Here is a 19,715-nt window from a genome sequence, read left to right on the forward strand (position 1 = left end):
TCAGATAAAAATCTGAACTCTCACACCCCTGATTATACACAATATAACAATAACATATCACAACAATAAGAAAGCAAACTAATCGGCCATAGCACCCAGCCCCCACCCTCCCCCTTTGTTAACACACCCTACACTTCAATGTAATAGTAATTGAAAAATGTTAACTATTGAACGGGGATCACCACATGGTTATCAACAAGCCTCAAGAGCAAGAATATTGAAGGGCTGTAAAAGAGAAATCCTTACCTGAAACTACATCATAGTTGTGACGCTTCTCAATCAAAATGACTCTTAGGCAAAAACTGTTATATTAAAGGCTAAAGTATGTTGGCTTTGCTAAATGACATAGGTAGCGAGTAGGGGAACATTACAACTTTCCTATTAGTAATTGTCATTTACAAATTTTCAACTCATATTTATGCAGTACAAACTTTGCATATGTTCCCAAGAATCACTAGAATGCCAATAGGTGTGCAAAATTTTCACGAGCATTGTTCAAAAAGTGAGTACTTTGATCAACGACATTTGCAACGATGTGACTAATTGCCCAGCAACCCCCAGAAACAAAAAACACAGAAATTCCATATATTTGGCAGAGTATGATATCAAAACTTGGAAATCAGGACTATGAATGAACTAACCTTTAGCCTGTGACCTTTGACCTCCACCTCTCCGTCCATGCCTGCCCTTTGACCTGCCTGACCTGTTGGCCATTAGGAACATGCCCTGGACAATGCGGTTGACGTCGTGCAGGGAGAAGACGTAATGGGGATTGACGGGGCTCGTCATCAGCTGTCTCTTGATCAGAGAGTGCAGACGGATGGTGGCCTTGACGATTGCCTGCCATAGCAGAGGAGAGTCAAAGTGATAATAAAGAGATAGGTATTCACATTTGTTGGTTTTTCTCAGTCAGATATTGATAGCAGAGGATAATCAAAGCAACAATTAATTATTTTAAATTTGCATTGTTGGTTAACTAATTGGCTTTTCTCATAAACATATTGTTCTTTTAAAAAATAGTACATATATTGACAAAGTTTTACAATCTCAATAAATTGAGATTTCAAAAGTGATAGTTGATATCTAACTTTTGGATTTAGTGGTCGGTTTATGGAATTGTATAGTGTTAAATCCAGGGTTGAAGTTAGTTATTCGATAAGTGTGTAGAATTCACAATGAAGCAATAGTCGCTGTAGCAAATGTTATGAAATTGATGTTATATAATCTTTAATTTACAAGTGTTAGATATGCATGAATAGTAAGAGGTTGTAAGTGTTCAGGGTTCAAAAAGCTAGTACGAACAATGGTCACAGGAGCTGAAGTAGAAGGAATACCAAAGCCACTCCTTACCTGAGCAAGTTCATAGTGGTGGTTGAGAGAGTAGGCAGGAAACTCCTCCAGCCAGCTCTGAAGACTCCCAGCATGCAACAGGTTGAGGGACTCGGCCAAGGGCGTAAAGTAAGACAGGACAACAAACAGCCTGGAGAGCCTTGAACTGAGGCTGTGGCAAGAGGTGCCGCTCCCGACGCCCTGCGTCCCCGGGGGGTAACACGCGGTGATGAAGTTGGTCTTCTCTAGCGAGTAGTGTGACAGGCTGTCACGTTGGTATATGCTGCCCTCAGCCATCAGCTGACGGAGAAGCTCAAGACAGGGTTGTTCTCCTAGGGAGAAATAAAATATCAGGTGGGTGTTTCATGAAAGTTGTCAGCACCGTCTAAATTGTCTGCTCTGACAATTTCAGTGAAATCCTTGGTTTTGATTGGCTGTGAGGCACTAGCCTCTGACTGTTACTATGGTAACTGTCAGAAAAAGGAAACTTGATTTTTATTGGCTGCTGAGCCCTGTTGCAACGGTTAACTCTTTATGAAACGGGCCCCAGGAGTCCTTATATAGTGCAGTAGAATTCATACTTTGTGGAAGAGTTCCTGAGCTCTATGAATCTCACATTTTATTATAATCATGTATTAAAGGAGTCTGTTAAAGGAATCCTATACATCTAGACAATGTTCAGGTCTCCCTTGAGTTATATTTACTTCCTGAATAACTAGGATTTCGGTGGATTCACAACATGGTGCGCCACTTATCGGTTGCAGCGAACAGACCAAATTTCTAACTTCAGAGTCGACATCAAGCGCATGTGCAGGCAGCGCACGGTGCTAGTGTACTGTAATGTGACCTTGATGCTTCAAAAATGACAACCAAAAACGGTCTTGATTTCGCAAAGAAATATGCGGCAAATTTTTCTCCTACCTCCTGGAGCCGGTAATCAGCATATCCGGTTGAGCCACGTTGGCCAGCACTGAATAATCGCATGCATGCATGCACTTTCGTGCTAGCATGCACAACGGATGCCGGCTTTTTCCCTTGGGGCACTGCGAATTTCGGCCTGTCCGCTGCAACCGAAAGATGGCGCACCGTATTGTGAATCCATCGAATTGAATGGAATCAAAAAGATTTATTGGATGCCTACCTGTTGTCTTCTCCATGCCGGCGCAGTTCAGATCGTCGATGAAGAAGAGAGGATTGGTGGGTATTTGGCCCGGCTTGGTCGGCTGCGAGCTGACGTTCACCACGCTGCGGGGTCGCAGCTTGCCGACGATCATCTTCTCCATGGTCTCACAGCCCAGGACGGGAGACATGGCCATGGAGAGGAAGTGGTGTCTCTGCTGAACCATGTTCTGTAAACAAAATAATAATGATAATGATAGCTGGATTTATATAGCGCTTTTTGCCCGAGGATACAAAGCGCTTGCTATTTTTACCCCGGATTTTAGCTCGAGCTACCATCACCGGCGCTCAGTACCAATTCACCTCATCTGGGTCAGGTGCAGCACAGTGTGGATAAACTTCTTGCTGAAGGAAAACACGCCATGGCTAGGATTCGAACCTGATAGGTTGCTGAGCATCGTTACCATGGTAGTTACCAATCGATGGCAAAGTAACCATAATCGCAACTTTTATGCGCCAGGGCCCTGGACATAATACTTCCACTCAACCCTTTAACCAACTGAATTCATACTGCACCATCTATACATTCTTGAAATTTACTTGATATCAAAGGAAATACATGTACTTTCCTTTCTGGCTATTTCCCTCTCAATGTCTATGATGATATACATGTACATGTATGTATTCTTTGTTCCTCATGTATTTTACTATATGTTCATTTTATGCAGAGAGAAATAAACTTGAATTGAATGGAATATAAATATCAAAGACTATCAATTTTCAGGCTAAGGATGAGCTTTGATTACTTGTACATGTACCTTGAAAGTGATATAGTTTCTTTTCATTTCTGTCTTCAATACCTGGGCCCCGTAAGATAAACCTTTAATAATTAATTAATGCCGGGCCCCACTTTCATTAAAGTTACCATGATTATGGTAACTTTGCCATCCAATGGGAACTTGCGTAGAATCGTTGATTTTGGTTGGCTGTTGATAAGGATTACCATGGTAGTTACCATTGGATGACAAAGTTACCAATATAGTAACTTTCATGAAACAGGGCCCTTGGGCTGATTTTATGATTAATCATACATAGCTAAGCTCTATGTTAAGGGGGCGTAGTAATACAATACCAACCTGAATGAGCGATGTTTTACCAATTCCTGGAGCTCCCGTCAAGAGAACAGGTTGGTTTGCTCCGACCAGGATATCTAGTAAATGAAAATATCTCTCGGCCTGTACAAAACAAATAAAAATCACATTGCACATATGGAGTTACATGTACATGTATATCAAGTGCTAGTATATCGGCAACATACAAGCCAATGACACTTTATGAGAAGACATTCTTGAGCAGCTTTCAATGCAAATTACGGGAGAATATGACATAAACATGGAAAGCTTTAAATGGCTTGGTGCAAAAACATTTACAATATTTTGCCATGCCTGATACATTGTACACCTGCTTGTAGCCTGAGATCACCACATCAGGGTCCCGTCTTGCAAAGAATTTAGATTGATCCAATCAACATCAACTACATTGTATACGAAAATCCATCAATGTCATAATTTTTTCTTCAGAAAATTGGCACAATGTACTTTGTGAACAAACAGAAGCACACTGAATTGTCAAGAAAACGATGAATGCATGAATATACATCATATCTAGAAAATAATTTGAACAAACATGCATTTTAGATTTTGACATTGCTTGCTTTCCATACTTGTGGTTGATCGGATCAATCGCAACTTTTTGTAAGACGGGGCCTGGAAATTTCCCAAGGCTCCAAACATCAATCATCATGCATCACGTTCATCAATTTTTTTACAATTGACTGCATTATTTGACTAGTCATCTTCGCCGACTCAAACCAGCCTCCTCTCATCTACTCAAGCCTCTCTCACCTCTACAACTCAACAAGCCTCTCACCCTGCCTACTGCTCAAGCTTTTCACTCCTTCTGGTTTACACTCCTTTTAACGACTCCACACATTCCAACATAATAATCTACTTCCTAACCTCCACTTTCTCACCATTCCATTTCACTTCTACCACTATCCACTTTTAGCTCAGTCCTTCCAGAACTTTTCTCATGGGGTACCATATACCACTTCCGCGGTTGTTCATACCACCATGCAAACCTTCAAACATCATTCAAATGTACAATCAATCGTCAAAAACAAGCAAATGATTAATCTATAACCTTTGTGTTACGGGACCAAGACTAATAAAGGATACTCTAAATGATTTACCTCAGGAGTGACAACAAAGTTAGCACTGATTGTCCTCATCTTCTCTCTGTTCGTATCCGCCCAAGACACCAAGATTCCAAGGGTTGCATCGATGTGGATATCATAAACAGTGCCTTCTGGAGGAAGGATGATGTCATGGGTCGCACGACCCAAAAGCTGACGGGCAAACTGATCGAACATCTCAGTGTGCCTAGGTACAACATTAACAATATTAACAATATTCCGCTTTATTGAAGCATTATTATTCTATTTGGAAATTGAAATAAATAGAGAATACAATATAGAGCTTAACACAACAAAACAATGGCTTGTATTCTGAACTCGGGTTTAAATTAAACCCTGGTTTAAAGTTGTGGTTGTGCGTGGGCGCGTCGTGGTCTAGTGGTTCTGACTCTTGCCATTCAAACAGAGGGTTGTGGGTTCGAATCCTACATGTAGCCATGGCGTGTTTTCCTTTAGCAAGAAATTTATCCACACTGTGCTGCACTCGACCCAGGTGAGGTGAATGGGTACCCGGCAGGATTAATTCCTTGAATGCTTGAGCGCCTAGGCAGCCCTGCTAAAGCCGGGGTAATAATAGCAGGGCCCGCTGGGAGAACAGTTTTCGGAACTGAAGTGGCTACCCTGGGTAAATATACCGCTATTATTATTAATAACTATGGGAAAGGTGTCAATTGGAGACTTGGCCATTTCTCCCACTTACACGTACAACTGGGTGGGAGAGTGGCCAAGTCTCCAATTGACACCTTTCCAAAGGACATAAACACACTTATTACTGCTGTTTCTTACATGCAATATTCTGTCTACCAGTCAGAAGCTAAAATGATCACGAGTTCAAATTAGTCCCAAATACTTAGGAGTCGAATTGATGAAAGCAATATGTACACAGAAATGCAGTTGGATAGAAACAGAACATACATAGATCATGTCACTGAATAATGACCCACATTGAAGCTTAAAGGACAAGTCCACCCCAACAAAAATTTAATTTGAATAAAATGAGAAAAATCCAACAAGCATGACACTGAAAATTTCATCAAACAGTAATATGCATATGTCGGTCAATATGAAAATGAAGGAACTGATGGCATCACTCACTCACTACTTCTTTTGTATTTTATTATATGGAATATAAATGAAATATTCTAATTTTCTCCTAAATGTCCTGTGAAACAAAGTTTTATTTCTCCCTGAACTTGTGGAATTATCATTGTTAAATATGTTACATGTATGGTTCAATCAAGTTGGTCCTTAATGTCAAATCTGTAAAAATTGAAATATTGTATAATTCAAACAATGACAAATAAAACAAATAGTGATTGAGGGACATCATCGACTCTCATTTGCATGTGACTAAATTGTGCAAATAACTTTTTGTAAAAAATAAGCAATAATTCAAGATGTCATAACTTTCTTATTTTACATCAGATTTTTATGAAATTTTCAGCATTATTCTTGTCTGAATTTTCTCTAATGATTCAAATACCAGGGGGGGGTAGAAATTTTGTAGAGGTGGACTTGACCTTAACCTATCAGTAACATCGAGGAAAGCTTTTCTTACCTGTCGTGTAGGTGGCCGCCGAATCCCCAAACATAGGCAAAAGCAAACATGGATGTGAGTAGCGTGGTCTTGTTTGCTGTATGTCTTGTCATGCTACTGACACTCAGGGATGGGGTGGGTGTGGGGGTGGGGCGAGGAGTCTTTCGCTCATCTGTCAAGATGCAAAACAAGGTTTTTAAGGGTCATCTCGTAAAAAATGTACATTGCATTCCAGTGACACAATCTTTTAACAGAGTCGGACAAACTATAACATAATTTTGATTTTTTTAAAGATGTAAATTAACGCTCTAATCTCTAAAGATTTTAAATTGGCAGCATTGTTAATGTCATTATCATATTGGGTCAGGAAACTCCATTATTCGCTCCAGTACACAAAACTGACTAAAATGTTATCTTTTTCAAAAGTTTTCAGGGTGATACATAAAGCACTTGCCCGATTGCCCGGGGCAAGTAAATGTTAGAGTCGGGCAAGTGTTTTGAAGTAAAGAACAAAACGTCTTGCCCGAATTGGGCAAGCAAAATTCTCACAGTAGAATGACCAAAATTAGGGTCAATATGATATGATATTGACCCAAATTTTGGTCATGGCAGGCAAGATAAAATCACTTTGGAAATAACAAGGTACATGTAGATCAGTTCATGTCAAAAGAGAAAAAGGTCAATGGTTTATAAACTGCAAAACTTTCTTTTGAAGCGGTAAAACTTTTTTTCAAGGATTTTTCCGGGCAAGTGAAATAGATTTTTGGGCAAGTATATTCCAACTATTTAAAAATTTACTTGCCCGACCAGGCAAGTGCTTCTAAAAAGTTATGTAGCACCCTGGACTTTTAGTTAGAAGAGACTTGTGATCATATGCTGTCTGTGTTGAAGTGCTTAAGATATACAAGTATAACCTTAAGTTCCAGAACAACATCACAAATGGTTAAGTTGTACAGTACCTACCACATCCCCTTCTTTGGTTTTTGGCAACCAATGAAAAAAAAATTACGTGAGAGCCCTGCAAATTACTCAGAAAAAGTTGCCAATTTGAAATGTACATGCATGTAGCCTATTAAAGTAATCTCTTTACTAAAACATTCATTAGTCTATGGATTTTAATATTTCTTTTCAAAATTTTTACCATTGATTTTTTTTCTGTATTCACACAAATCAATGTAATACGTAGGCTGGATTAACATTGGGTGAGATCTCTCATTGACTGTGCATTATAAATAGCTAGTCTTCAAATACACATGTTGAAGAAAAAAAATTATCAATAATACAGTGAATAAATTTCGCCTATAATTTGTATACAGAAACTAAATGTTTACAGGTGAAAAGTACTTGTATTACAAGACTTCACTTCTCAAAATGTTCCATTATGGGTTTAGGACCCTGGCCAGATTTGAATAGTTTTAAGACTTATGGTGGTACGTTATATGGCCGCTGGATCAAATTGGCATTAGTTAAATGGTTCTAGTCTTTTAGCTTACCAAGCTTATTGTCACTGGTAGCCGGAGAAGCGTTCCCATCGCCACTCTCCCGGACAAGATGATGGTCACACAGGGCGGTCAGAATGCGTAGGAACGACCCGACCTCCTTGATGCCGACCCCAGTGGCCTGGCAGGACTCGGCGGTCCTGGGCAGGTCGGACTCCAAGGCGGGGACGCAGTGGGTGTTGGACAGGAAGTCCAGGGTGCGGGCGAAGGTATCGTCCATCAGGTTCTGCAGAAGCTGCAAACTGAACATCATAAAAATAAGAAAATTGAAATAAGTTGTTTCCTTGTTAGCAATATGATACATGTAATTAATGATTATTTCAATATCTGCAACAAAATAAGCATGAATAAGCTTGAATTAAATAATGCAAATAGGCCCAACATGAAAATTCTCATTGCTTTTCAATCACCATTATTTTCCATTATATGTGCACATGCATTCAGAATTTTTTATTCCATTTTCCTCCACACACACACATGCAAAAAAAAAAGAACTTCCAATGATGACACAAACAGGTCTTAAAGGAGAATGAAACTCTTGGAGCAAGTTAGCTTTTGTGAAAGCAGAAAAATAAAAGAATAAGATCAACAAAAGTTTGAGTAAAATAGGACTAGCAATAGAAGAGTTATGAGCATTTGAATGTCGAGATCACTAAATGCTATGGAGATCCTCCCATTGGCAATGCGACCAAGATCTATGATGTCACAGATGAACAACTCTCCCCTTTTGGACACTGAAAATATACCCCAAAACATCTCTTTTTGCTCATTTCTCATCATATGACAAACGATTCATCAATGATATAATGTTGTGAAACCTCTGTACTTGTCCTCTCATAAACAGAACACCTCACCTTGTGAAAGACTCTATAAAAGTGAGAATATAAGTGAAATAAGTACTAAAGTAATGAGGGAGTTGTACGTGTGTGACATCACAGATCTTGGTCGCATTGCCAATGGGAGGATCTACATGGCATTAGTGATCTCAATATTCAAATGCTCATAACTTTCTTGTTATTCATTCAATCTTCCTCAAACTTTCAACAATATGTTTCTTAGATTTTTCTCTTTGATATGGATTCAGCTGGTTTCAGGGGTTTCATTCTCCTTTAAATATCTGCCTGGTCAATGTGGCAGAAGCAACAGATCTTAAGAATTTCATGTTCATGAAATTATTCACACAATTTATGTTGATGAATCTGTTTGAACGATGCACGTTTTAAGGTAGATGAATTTCAGAGAGAGCTTCAAAGAATATTGGGGAAAACAGGGTTTGAAGTTTGGGCTTCACTCAATGCATATTGTGAAATCTCTGTGAAATATCCTAGCAGTCCAAAATGAGTGGTGTCAAAAACACTTGTATATGTGGAGCGTTGTGGCCCAGTTGATTAGTCTCCTGACTTTGAAACAGAGGGTCGTGGGTTCAAATCCCAGCCATGGTGTAATTTCCTTCAGCAAGAAACTGATCCACACGGTGCTGCACTCAACCCAGGTGAGGTAAATGGGTACCGGTAGGAAGTAATTCCTCAGGAAGCTGGGTGCACTGTGAACGCCTAGCTTAGCCGGGTAATATAGGAGCGCCTTGAGCACCTAACAAGGTGAATAGGTGCGCAATATAAATACCCTATATTATTATTATTATTATATCATTTCTTATTTAACTTAACAGCTTCAAACAAGAATTATCATTCTTTCAGATAAGCAAGTTGAGCAAGTAATAGTGGAGGTGCCATGACCGAGTGGTCTAAGGCGCCTGACTATACATGGAAAGTCTGGGATTCGATACCCGGCCGCGGCACCTATGCCCATGAGCAGGCATTTAATCGACAATGCTCTTTTATCCTGCATATGAAAGAATTAAAATGCTATATACATTCTAGGTAACTAGGTATTCACTTCTTTTTAAAAAAAAATTAATAATTAGAATTTACCTATTGTTGCTAACCTCCCAGCATGACTGCGCCCCTGAAATCCAGGACTCGACCAGGGACTTCCAGCTGACCACACTGGTGCCAAAATGGATGACCGCACACCTAGCCATAGTGGCCGGAGAGGCATTGGTCACTGTGCTAGTCTCAAATATAAGTGATGTACAGTCTAAAAAAAAGCAAAGATGATTGTTGTAAAGTATAACAAGTGGAATGCCTCTGGCCGTCTCACCTGCATCACGCGATTCAATATAGCAGCAGTGCTGATTTTGAAAACTACTATAACTCGCACAAGATGTTCAGTGATACTTGGTTACTCTTATTTCCACGTTTTATGAACTAGACCAATACACTTATAGAGATATGATGGCAATTCAACAAATACCCCCCATGTGGCCAAAGTTCTTTGACCTTACATGACCTTTGACCTTGATCATGTGACCTGAAACTCGCACAGGATGTTCAGTGATACTTGATTACTATTATGTCCAAGTTTTATGAACTAGACCAACACACTTTCAAATTTATGGCTGTAATTCAACAGATACCCCCAATTCGGCCAAAGTTCATTGACCCTAAATGACCTTTGACCTTGGTCATGTGACGTGAAACTCATGCAGGATGTTCAGTGATACTTGATTAACCTTATGTATACGTTTCATGAACTAGGTCCATATATTTTCTAAGTTATGATGACATTTCAAAAACTTAACCTTAGGTTAAGATTTTGATGTTGATTCCCCCAACATGGTCTAAGTTCATTGACCCTAAATGACCTTTGACCTTGGTCATGTGACATGAAACTCAGGCAGGATGTTCAGTAATACTTGATTAACCTTATGGCCAAGTTTCATGAACTAGGTCCATATACTTTCTAAGTTATGCTGTCATTTCAAAAACTTAACCTCAGGTTAAGATTTGGTGTTGACGCCGCCGCCGCCGCCGTCGGAAAAGCGGCGCCTATAGTCTCACTCTGCTATGCAGGTGAGACAAAAATCAATTTATATTTTTTCTTCTCCAAAACAATATAAAAAAACATTGCAAATTTTCTACAGAAGTATTGAAAAAAAATACAGTGGGGCATTCTGAGTGCTGGGAGATTGAAATAGGGACAATATTTTTTCTATAAAGTAATGGAAGGAATTTATTGGTCTATATTTTCCTCATTCATAATTTGGAATACCCTCAAATCATCAAGGCTTTTAGAATTCACAGAGTGGCGTAAAAAATGGAGACAACTATACACAAGGTTGATGATTTTATGGAGCTTTTTCACTTTTTTCTTTCATTTATTCATTTTTATTAGTTTGCTGATTTGGTTGACTTCGAGATCTTTATGATTTTGTGATCTCAAAATTTGTTTGGATAATTATTTTGTATAGTCAGTAATGATTGTAATTCTGGGAGTAGCCATAATAGTCCAATGGCGTTTTGCTACTCACTCATATCCCATTCATTGCCTTACATACTTTGTTTTTCATAAATTTTTCAATGGTCATCATTGTTGTTTGATTTTATTTTGGAATCGTTTGATTGATTTGATGTTGGTGCATTGTATCTTGTTTTTGTTTTTTTCTCAGAGATGTGGAGATACATGTAAATGACAACAAATTTAAATCCGAGTTGTCCAAGGGCGACTTACTTGGCATTGGCAACCTTTCGCCGCTGGGCAACGTAGTGCTTCCGCTACCACCGACCATGCCACGCCCGGTACCAATCAGATCGGCCAGGGTCTCCGCCCACCGGGGGTCAATCACCCCATCCATGACAACCCACTTCTTTATGACCGTCGGCGGGTTGAGCATCCCTTTGGTGGCGTTCTTCTTCTTGTTCTCTTGCAGTTCTCTCTGCATCTCTTCGGCCGTCTGCATGGACTGACCGGAGCCGTAGATCAGGGACGTGACCAGACCGTCCCGCCATCGGTGCCTGGCGACGTTAAACTCACCAATCAGCTACATGGATAATGTACGATTACAGCAAGTGTTTTGGGCAATTCTTCTGATAATGTACGATTAATGTTAGATTGTGTTATTCACTCATTCATTTTTTTGTTCATTTCAGTTTACTGCAAAAAACTGTATTTATGGAACACTGACTGAAAATTGGTACATGTACATGAATATTGATTTTTAAAAATTCTTTGACGTTAAATGACAGTATAACAAAAATTCAAATATATTTCACTTAAAAAGTAAAATAATAATAGTTATAAATTTTGCGAGACATAGAATCTGCATTTGAATTGTAAATTTTACAATAACATTTTTCAAGGAATTTTTCTTCTGTTACGCACTTCCATAATGCCGCCTAATTTTGGAATCGCGTTCCCAGGTGTCACAAATGTAGACTCAGACGATAACGATAAAATGCATAAAAAAGGCGCAAACCTTTTGTGTTACAGATTAATCGTAGGGAATGTGGGGGGGGGGGGCTTTATGGATTACTACATTCAAAACACAGACCCTGAACATAAAAAATTGAACCACTGGATAGCGTAAGTTTTTACTGACTACTTCACAATCATTCAGTAAACTTTATCTGACCCAGGCAGTCCATCGGGTGCACAATCTACATGTATACGCTTTCATCTTTATTATTAATTTGTACTACATTGAACCAATTTGATAAACTTTTCACTGCCGAAATAAATAAGAAATGATAGTACATAAACAATGTTAGTCCTGAGAGGGTTAACAAACCTGCTTCATCGAGAGGGTAGCTGGATAGATAACGGAGGAATCCACTCTCGGGTAGGAAGGCTTCTCAGCTCCACGGGATGCAGTGTCCATCCAGTGGAGGGTCATGAAGGACACCACCTCTGCCTTACGTCGCAAGCGCTCCATCGGCTGGGACAACTGATGACGTGGAACTCCCTCCAAACCCTAAATATGTGAAAGCAATACCCTTGTATCAAACAATGGATGGCAATTATAACAGCACCTTCAGGACTCTACAGAGAGGGTATGTGCAGTACTGGTACAATGTACATATCTTGCATGAGTACAATACAAAAATAAATTCAAACATAAATATCAGTCGTGGTAACGATCTACAAATGATTTCAAACAGAATCAAATAAAATAACCACACAGAATACAAAATATGTGCCAAATTATTCTGGCAGAACATGTGTTATTGCTGAGAAATTTACAAAGCAAACATGGCATTCCAACCAGCTGTTGGATTTTTTTTCCCCAAGAACTAATAATACACTGTCCCACATATGCTTATCTGTGCTGGTGATCTTCAGTGTGGTCAATATTATCATGTTAAGCAGGGCCCGCTGGGAGAAGAGTCAGAACTGAAGTGGTTACCCAGCGTAAGATAGATAGCTTTTTAGATAGATCGATCAAGACATCATCGCGGCTAAGGCCGCATTGCGATGTACTTTAAAATACATTATTAGCAGCAGTAGCAGTAGTAGTAGTAATAATAGCAGCGGCGGCAGCAGCAGCAGCATTAGTAGTTTTCAACTTAGATTTCTTGATTTTATAGAGGAAGGTTTGTGTAAATACACCAGATCTCGATTTACCACCATGATATATTGACAATCTACCAAGATTTTAAAGAAATGAAATCATTCTTTGCGTTAAGTACTGGTGGGTGTTTCATTAAGCTGTCTGTGAAGTTATGCTATTCACAAACGACTGTAACATGTTCTTAGGTGCTAAGGCATCTACAGTACATAGAGATGTACTACATGTATGTAGCACAAGAAAGGGTCACCAGTCGTGAGTAAAGTCATAAAGACCAATATCTTAATGAAACATCCAACAGGGGGGTGTTTCACAAAGATTTAAGTATGACCTAGAGTCACACTTAAATGCCTAGTTGCATGCATTATAATAGGCTTGACCGCATTGGTCAGATCATGCCAAGAAGATGTGCACTACTGTGCATTGATCAATAAGATTGCGCGTTGGATATCATGTACGCATCGGCATTTAAGTGCGACTCAAAGTTATACTCAAGTTTTTGTGAAACACCCCCCAGGTGGGTGTTTCATAAAGCTGTTCAGAGTTACACAAGACTGGAACATGTTCTTAAATCAATTACATAGGGATATCACATAGCACAAGAAAGGATCACCAGTCGTGTGTAAAGTCATTCGTATCTTACAAACAGCTATATGAAACATTTAGTACCCTCCAGGTACATGTAACTTATTTTTACTATGCCTTACCTGTACTTTAGGTCCATGCATTGGAGCAGTGGGTCCCTCGTCGGGAGTGGGGGGATTAGCTTGAAGACTGTTGAGAACCCTACACAGGGTCTGGTAGCACACGGTCTTGCCGCTCCCTGCCGAGCCCACCAGGACAACGCCAGACTTGTACCGCAGCGACTCGTACAACTCGAGCACCTGCTCGATGAAAAGCACAAATTGAATGTATGGTACGTCTGTTTTATTGGCCCTATTGACAGAAGACTAAATAAGTTCATCAGGTTTCATCGCCCAATGTAAGTCCGTTACTTATGAAGAAGAATTCCGTGAATTTAGGGAGAAGTTTTGCAAGTATGGAATGAAAAATATAGCCCTAATGGCAATAGCATGCAATATTATATGGGTTTCTTAAAGCAATAGCCACAATGTCAACTAATGATCAGTGATTCATTTCCTGTTAATAATCATCGTCATTATAATAATCACTATTACCATTATCATCATTATCATTATCACCACAATCATCATCATCAACATCACCACCATCATCATCACCACAATCATCATCATCAACATCATCACCATCATCATCACCACTATCTTAATCATCACCTTCATTATCATTATCATTATCACCATCATCATTATCATCATCATGACCCAGTGGCGGACCGTGACCCGGAGGAGACAAAGCATTGGAGGGGCACAGCATTGTTCACAAACAATACAGTGCCACTCCAAAGCTTTGTCTCCTCCGGGTCACGGTCCGCCACTGTCATCACGATCAACACCATCATCACCATTATCATAATCACCATCATCATAATCACCACCACCACCATCATCATCACCATCCTCACCAAGTCCATCATCATCATGACGAAAATGAACACTGGCTATGGAAATTCAGAAAATTCACACTTACTATCACTTGTGATTTTCATTTACCTTGGATACATGGAGGGGAGTGGCCTGGAGACAATCGGCCACAAACTGGCTCTGGATGGCGTCCACCAGCACCGGGTCATGCTCCGCCCCCACCCCCCTCCCCAGGCTGCCCATGCCCCAGGGGAAGAGGCTCCGCAGCATGTTCCTCAGCATGGTGGAGTGTTCAACGGAGCGGTTGCGTGGGGTCAGGAACAGCTGAAGGGCAAAGACCAGTGCGCATTCTTCTCGGTGGAGATCGTCTTCCTCTAGACCAGTAATGAAGTCCTGGTCGTCCCCTGAAACAGGATCAATCACTTCTGTAAGAATATAAAAGATATTTTATCAGTAGAAAGTACATGGATATAGATGAGTAAAATAAAACACATATGCAACAGTCCAAAGAGACTGAGAAGTAGATGGGGGTGGTTGAATCAGCCCCCTCCCCCTCAACATTTTTCATATAAGAGTTTGTGAACCAAAAATTGGCACTTTAGGAGCCTTATTCTGTTAATTAGAGCAATTTTTTTTATTTCAGGCATAATTTAGCCTAATTAATTAGCAAAGAAATTATTTTGTAGATTATGCCATGGGTGATGCGCATGCTGTTTTTTGTCGCAATCGCGCGATCAACAGCCAAGATCATTAGGGGGGCCTGAATCAGCCCCCCCCCCCCCCCCCGTCTGCTTAGGCGTTGAAATAGCCCAGTCTCTTTAGGGTTAAATCGTTGCTGGCTTTTTTCAACTAGAGTAGTATACAACTGACTGCCAACATTGACTCAAGTCACATTTAATTCACAATATACACAAAGTGCATTAACGCGTGCATCCCATTGTAAATTGTCCATTGTACACACAAAGCTTTTCTTTACAATGAACCAATCAAAAGATACAGTGAGTTGAACTACATGTAGCATAGTCAATGCAAAACCCCTCCAAAGGATGCACCCTTAAATTAATGCGGAACATGAGGATTTATGCACATGGCGGGCAAATAGTGGTGGACTTTATTAGATATCTTTTTCAGCATAAATGCTAATCAGTGACACGGTCCTTCTATGTTCCTTCATCATACCGTCCCTTCTATCACCCCTTCGGCCAAGGCCTTGAGTTTATAGAAGGGCCGGTATGAAAAACATCTCAGGAATTATATTTCCACCCTCATTCTCATGAGCAGTCAACGATCGTAAACATTTGTTTTAAATAGCATTTCAGGATGGAAATTGCAAAAATACCCCCTACAGGTACATGTAGCCTTTGGACAAGGCCCATGACTGGGCTATATCATCATTAAGCAGTGGCTGAGACGAGACTAGTAGTTGACAGAGAGAATTGGCGAGAACCGGGTGAATGCTTGATCAAGCACCTTCAGTAGCGAAGCCTTTTGGACTCTGGTCTGGACGTGAATGTATGAACTTTTCTTGAGTAGGCCGATGCCCCAATCCTCACCTTCAACGCTGATGACTTCATGGGACGGGTACATCTGATACTGTGGCGCGGGGTTAATTGATGGGAACCAAATGCTCGCTGATTGGCTGCTACCTCTCAGGTAGCGATCACTAGTCGGAAACAATCATGGTTAACATAAGAAATCCAAGTCAAGTTGATAATGGCTCTGCAGCTGAGCTCGCATTCAACTTGCCTTTCACGATTAGATCTTTTTACAGTCGGCTTTCAGTGGGCACTTGATACAGACACAGAGCCTTGTCTAAAGGCTACACAAAGGAGAAACTTATCTGCCTTTGACACCTACCTTCACTGCTAATCCTGGACATGTCATTGCCACTGCTCCTGGCTGAGAGCTGATATCGTCTTCTCTTTGAGTAGAGTCTGGAGGTGGCCAGATGGATGATCCCCTTCAGGTTTCCAACACTCAGCTGATAGATGGGTTCTTCAGGGAACTGCATGCACAAACAATACCCATCATCAAGGGCATATATTGAATAATACACTCATAAAACTAAAAGTGTAATTAAGTTTCTTTTATTGATTTTGTATTTGACATACCAGGTGGAAATTATTCTTTTGATTTTGATATTCTATATGCCAAATATCATATATTTCTTAAGTGTGCCGAATATTATATACATGTATTTTCAACTAGATGTGTACAAAATTATCTTTTTTATCTTTTTTTTCATCATTCCACAACTTGAGAAATTAAAAAATCAGGATGAATTAGAATGCACTATGAATATCCAACAATATTTAGTATATTGCAGATATTGAAGGATCAAGGCACATCAAGTTTATTTAAATTTTGTTTTCTATAAATGTATGTTTGTATGCAATGTATTACATGCAGTATTTTGCATTTATTACACGATTTATTGAAAATTATTTTTCTTTGAGGAAAAAAAGGGGAATTTAGAAAATTTCCTAATTATATGTTTGAACTATTTTAAAGGTAACAAGTGCGACTGTGTAACTGTTCTTATGCTTGAACACAATGGTGTGTATTATATTTTTATGTAAGATACATGTAGGAATGTCGATACACTGTACTTGTTCGAATAAACCATCCTTATCTTGAAACTGTGACCAGTCAAAAGAACTAAGACACTGATATAAGTCATTGGCAATTTTTTCTGTTGGCTTTTATAATAAATGACTGGTCATGTGATAGGTATCAGCCAATCCCGTGACTAGGATCCATACCACCATTTATTGTTGACTAAAGCATTTCGAAGTTGAAATTTACAAAATTATCACAAAAATGCGTAATATGTGCCTTTGGCTAATGAATGTCAGGAACATTAATTCTGTCCTTAAAAGAGCAGGTAAAGTGTAATTTCAAAAATATACATATGGGGGATTTTGAAAAATGATAGGACAGAAGAATTGCCCAAAAGACTTGCTGTAATCTAATCATATATATATATTAATATCAAAATCATAATAATTCATCATTTTTATAATAATTATTATTATTGTTATAGTTATCAATATAATCATTGTTATCAATATTATTACTATTATCATTAATGTCTTATCATTATTAGTAGTAGTACTATTATTGTAGCTTTTTCATCAAGGGTTGAATCAGTTTCTTGGCATAACATAAACATTTAGATTGTGCATAACATCTTTTAAGTTTGGCATGATTCCAAAACCTCAGTGAAAAGAAATTATAAAGTACATTAATATCATTATTATTATTATCATTTTCATCACATTCACCATCATCTTCATCTTCATCATCATCACCATCATTACTATTAAATGTTTTTACCGTATGCTGAACCATCTTGGAGAGCTGACAGAGCTTGACAGCAAGCATGGGTGCTTCCTGGAAGCCATTAAAGATCAGGACAGTCTCCAGAATAATACTCAGGTCTGGTTTTACCATGGCAACAGGCCTCATGGTGTTCTAAGGGGTAGAGGCGAAAGAGCAAAGAGGAAAGCAAAATGATGAGTTCAATCGTATGAAGCAAGGGGGATGAGTGGAGTTACAGGTGACATTGCCTTGATTCTTCTGACAGTATAGTTGGAGTAGACAGAAAGGACTTCTCTCATGTTGAAAGACTAGAATCACAGTTAAAACACTACTGTAATTCAATTCAATTCTTTATTCAATTTCCATTCAAAACATAATACAAAGGAATAAAAAGTACATGTAATACAAATCAAGTACAATTTTACAGACGAGCATTCTTACTTCTTAAAACGAAAAACAGTATAATATTGAGCATAGATGGAAATTGTTAAACTTCATCAAGGATATTTTTTTTCCTCTTGCAGTTAATGCTGCAGATACAATTGCAAACAAAAATTGTTCAATAAAAAAAAATGAAATTTGCATCAGGAAGCAAGAAAATAATCAATCTTTTCTCATTTCAAATGAATGTAGTAATCACATCCCTCCTACACAATGCTAACCCTCAGGTTATATCTTCAGAGATGTTAGCATAGGAGCAACTGTCATAAGAGCAACTGTTGCGCTACTGTTCCAAGAGACCAATCTGCGTACCTTGAGGCTTTCCGGAATGGGGTGAGCAAGGGCATCTCCTGTGTTGATCGTCATGAAGCAGTTGTAGTTGACGTTGGCCAGGACCATCCTGGAATCGAAGCTGACGTAGCCGCAGTTCTCGGGTTTGTATGTCCACTGCTGCAGGGGACTGAACTCCGGTGAATCGGTGAGGCTGTCCCGAGATGCTGGCCGCCTTATCATAGCTACAGAGTGGCAGAGATATGGAAGAGGAAATAGGTAATGATTTTTTTTTTTGGACATCATCATCCTTCGTACACTTACCCAACACCTTAACTTTTTTATGTTATGCTTTGAAAAAGAAACATAAAAGCACCTTCATATACTGAAATATGATGGTATATCAGCATTACAGAACAAGAAATTTGTACAAAAAAATAAAAATGATTTTTTTTTTCCCAAAAAAAAGGTAATAATCTCTTTTTTTTCCCCATCTAAAAAATCTATGCCTATAAAGTTATGTCTTTTATTTTCAAGTTCTGACAAACAGAATTAGCTATCCAAGTTTCTCTTGAAAAATATACATGTACAGTACATGTACGAAGATATATGAGAAAAGTAACACAACCGTGTACTCCTATTAAAAAACAGACGATAACAGATATTCAATGCTTTTACAGGTACATATTTTCAAATAATAATGAAAACAGGTTTATTAGCCTATTGGGAAAGAAGGAATATAAATGACAAGAAAAAATACAGGTCTCAAGGCTAAAGATAAATAAAATTCAACAGGAATTGAAAACGACATTTATAGCAAAATTCAGGGCTCAAAGGAATCATAGCTATTGACAATTCAAAATTTGATAAATACAATACACATGGGGTAGAAGAAAGACGAAAGTAAGGAGATCATTAAAAGGGGTACCCCAGGTTGAAAAAATTATATAAGTAAAATTCAACGAGCAAAACGCCGAATATTTCATCAAGATCTGAATAACCAAGTTATTGAATTTTAAAGTTTAGCAGGATTTTC

The 19,715-nt window shown here is 39.0% G+C and overlaps 1 protein-coding gene across 1 annotated transcript in view; it reads right to left on the reverse strand.

Annotated features, from left to right (window-relative positions):
* The window catches only part of LOC129274945 (dynein heavy chain domain-containing protein 1-like), an 88,872-nt gene that overhangs the window by 1,678 nt on the left and 67,479 nt on the right, over positions 1 to 19,715 (reverse strand). The window contains exons 40-54 of the mRNA XM_064108440.1: positions 18,722 to 18,924; positions 17,984 to 18,121; positions 16,505 to 16,652; positions 14,777 to 15,072; positions 13,850 to 14,026; positions 12,366 to 12,548; positions 11,309 to 11,618; positions 9,670 to 9,835; positions 7,733 to 7,980; positions 6,261 to 6,411; positions 4,700 to 4,889; positions 3,585 to 3,683; positions 2,471 to 2,678; positions 1,351 to 1,661; positions 642 to 840 (exon numbers count right to left, since the gene is read on the reverse strand). Coding sequence (XP_063964510.1) covers positions 642 to 840; positions 1,351 to 1,661; positions 2,471 to 2,678; positions 3,585 to 3,683; positions 4,700 to 4,889; positions 6,261 to 6,411; positions 7,733 to 7,980; positions 9,670 to 9,835; positions 11,309 to 11,618; positions 12,366 to 12,548; positions 13,850 to 14,026; positions 14,777 to 15,072; positions 16,505 to 16,652; positions 17,984 to 18,121; positions 18,722 to 18,924 — 3,027 coding nt within the window. The remainder of the gene's footprint in view (positions 1 to 641; positions 841 to 1,350; positions 1,662 to 2,470; positions 2,679 to 3,584; positions 3,684 to 4,699; positions 4,890 to 6,260; positions 6,412 to 7,732; positions 7,981 to 9,669; positions 9,836 to 11,308; positions 11,619 to 12,365; positions 12,549 to 13,849; positions 14,027 to 14,776; positions 15,073 to 16,504; positions 16,653 to 17,983; positions 18,122 to 18,721; positions 18,925 to 19,715) is intronic.

This window comes from Lytechinus pictus, chromosome 13 (assembly GCF_037042905.1).
Source record: "Lytechinus pictus isolate F3 Inbred chromosome 13, Lp3.0, whole genome shotgun sequence".
Lineage (NCBI taxonomy): Eukaryota > Metazoa > Echinodermata > Echinoidea > Temnopleuroida > Toxopneustidae > Lytechinus > Lytechinus pictus.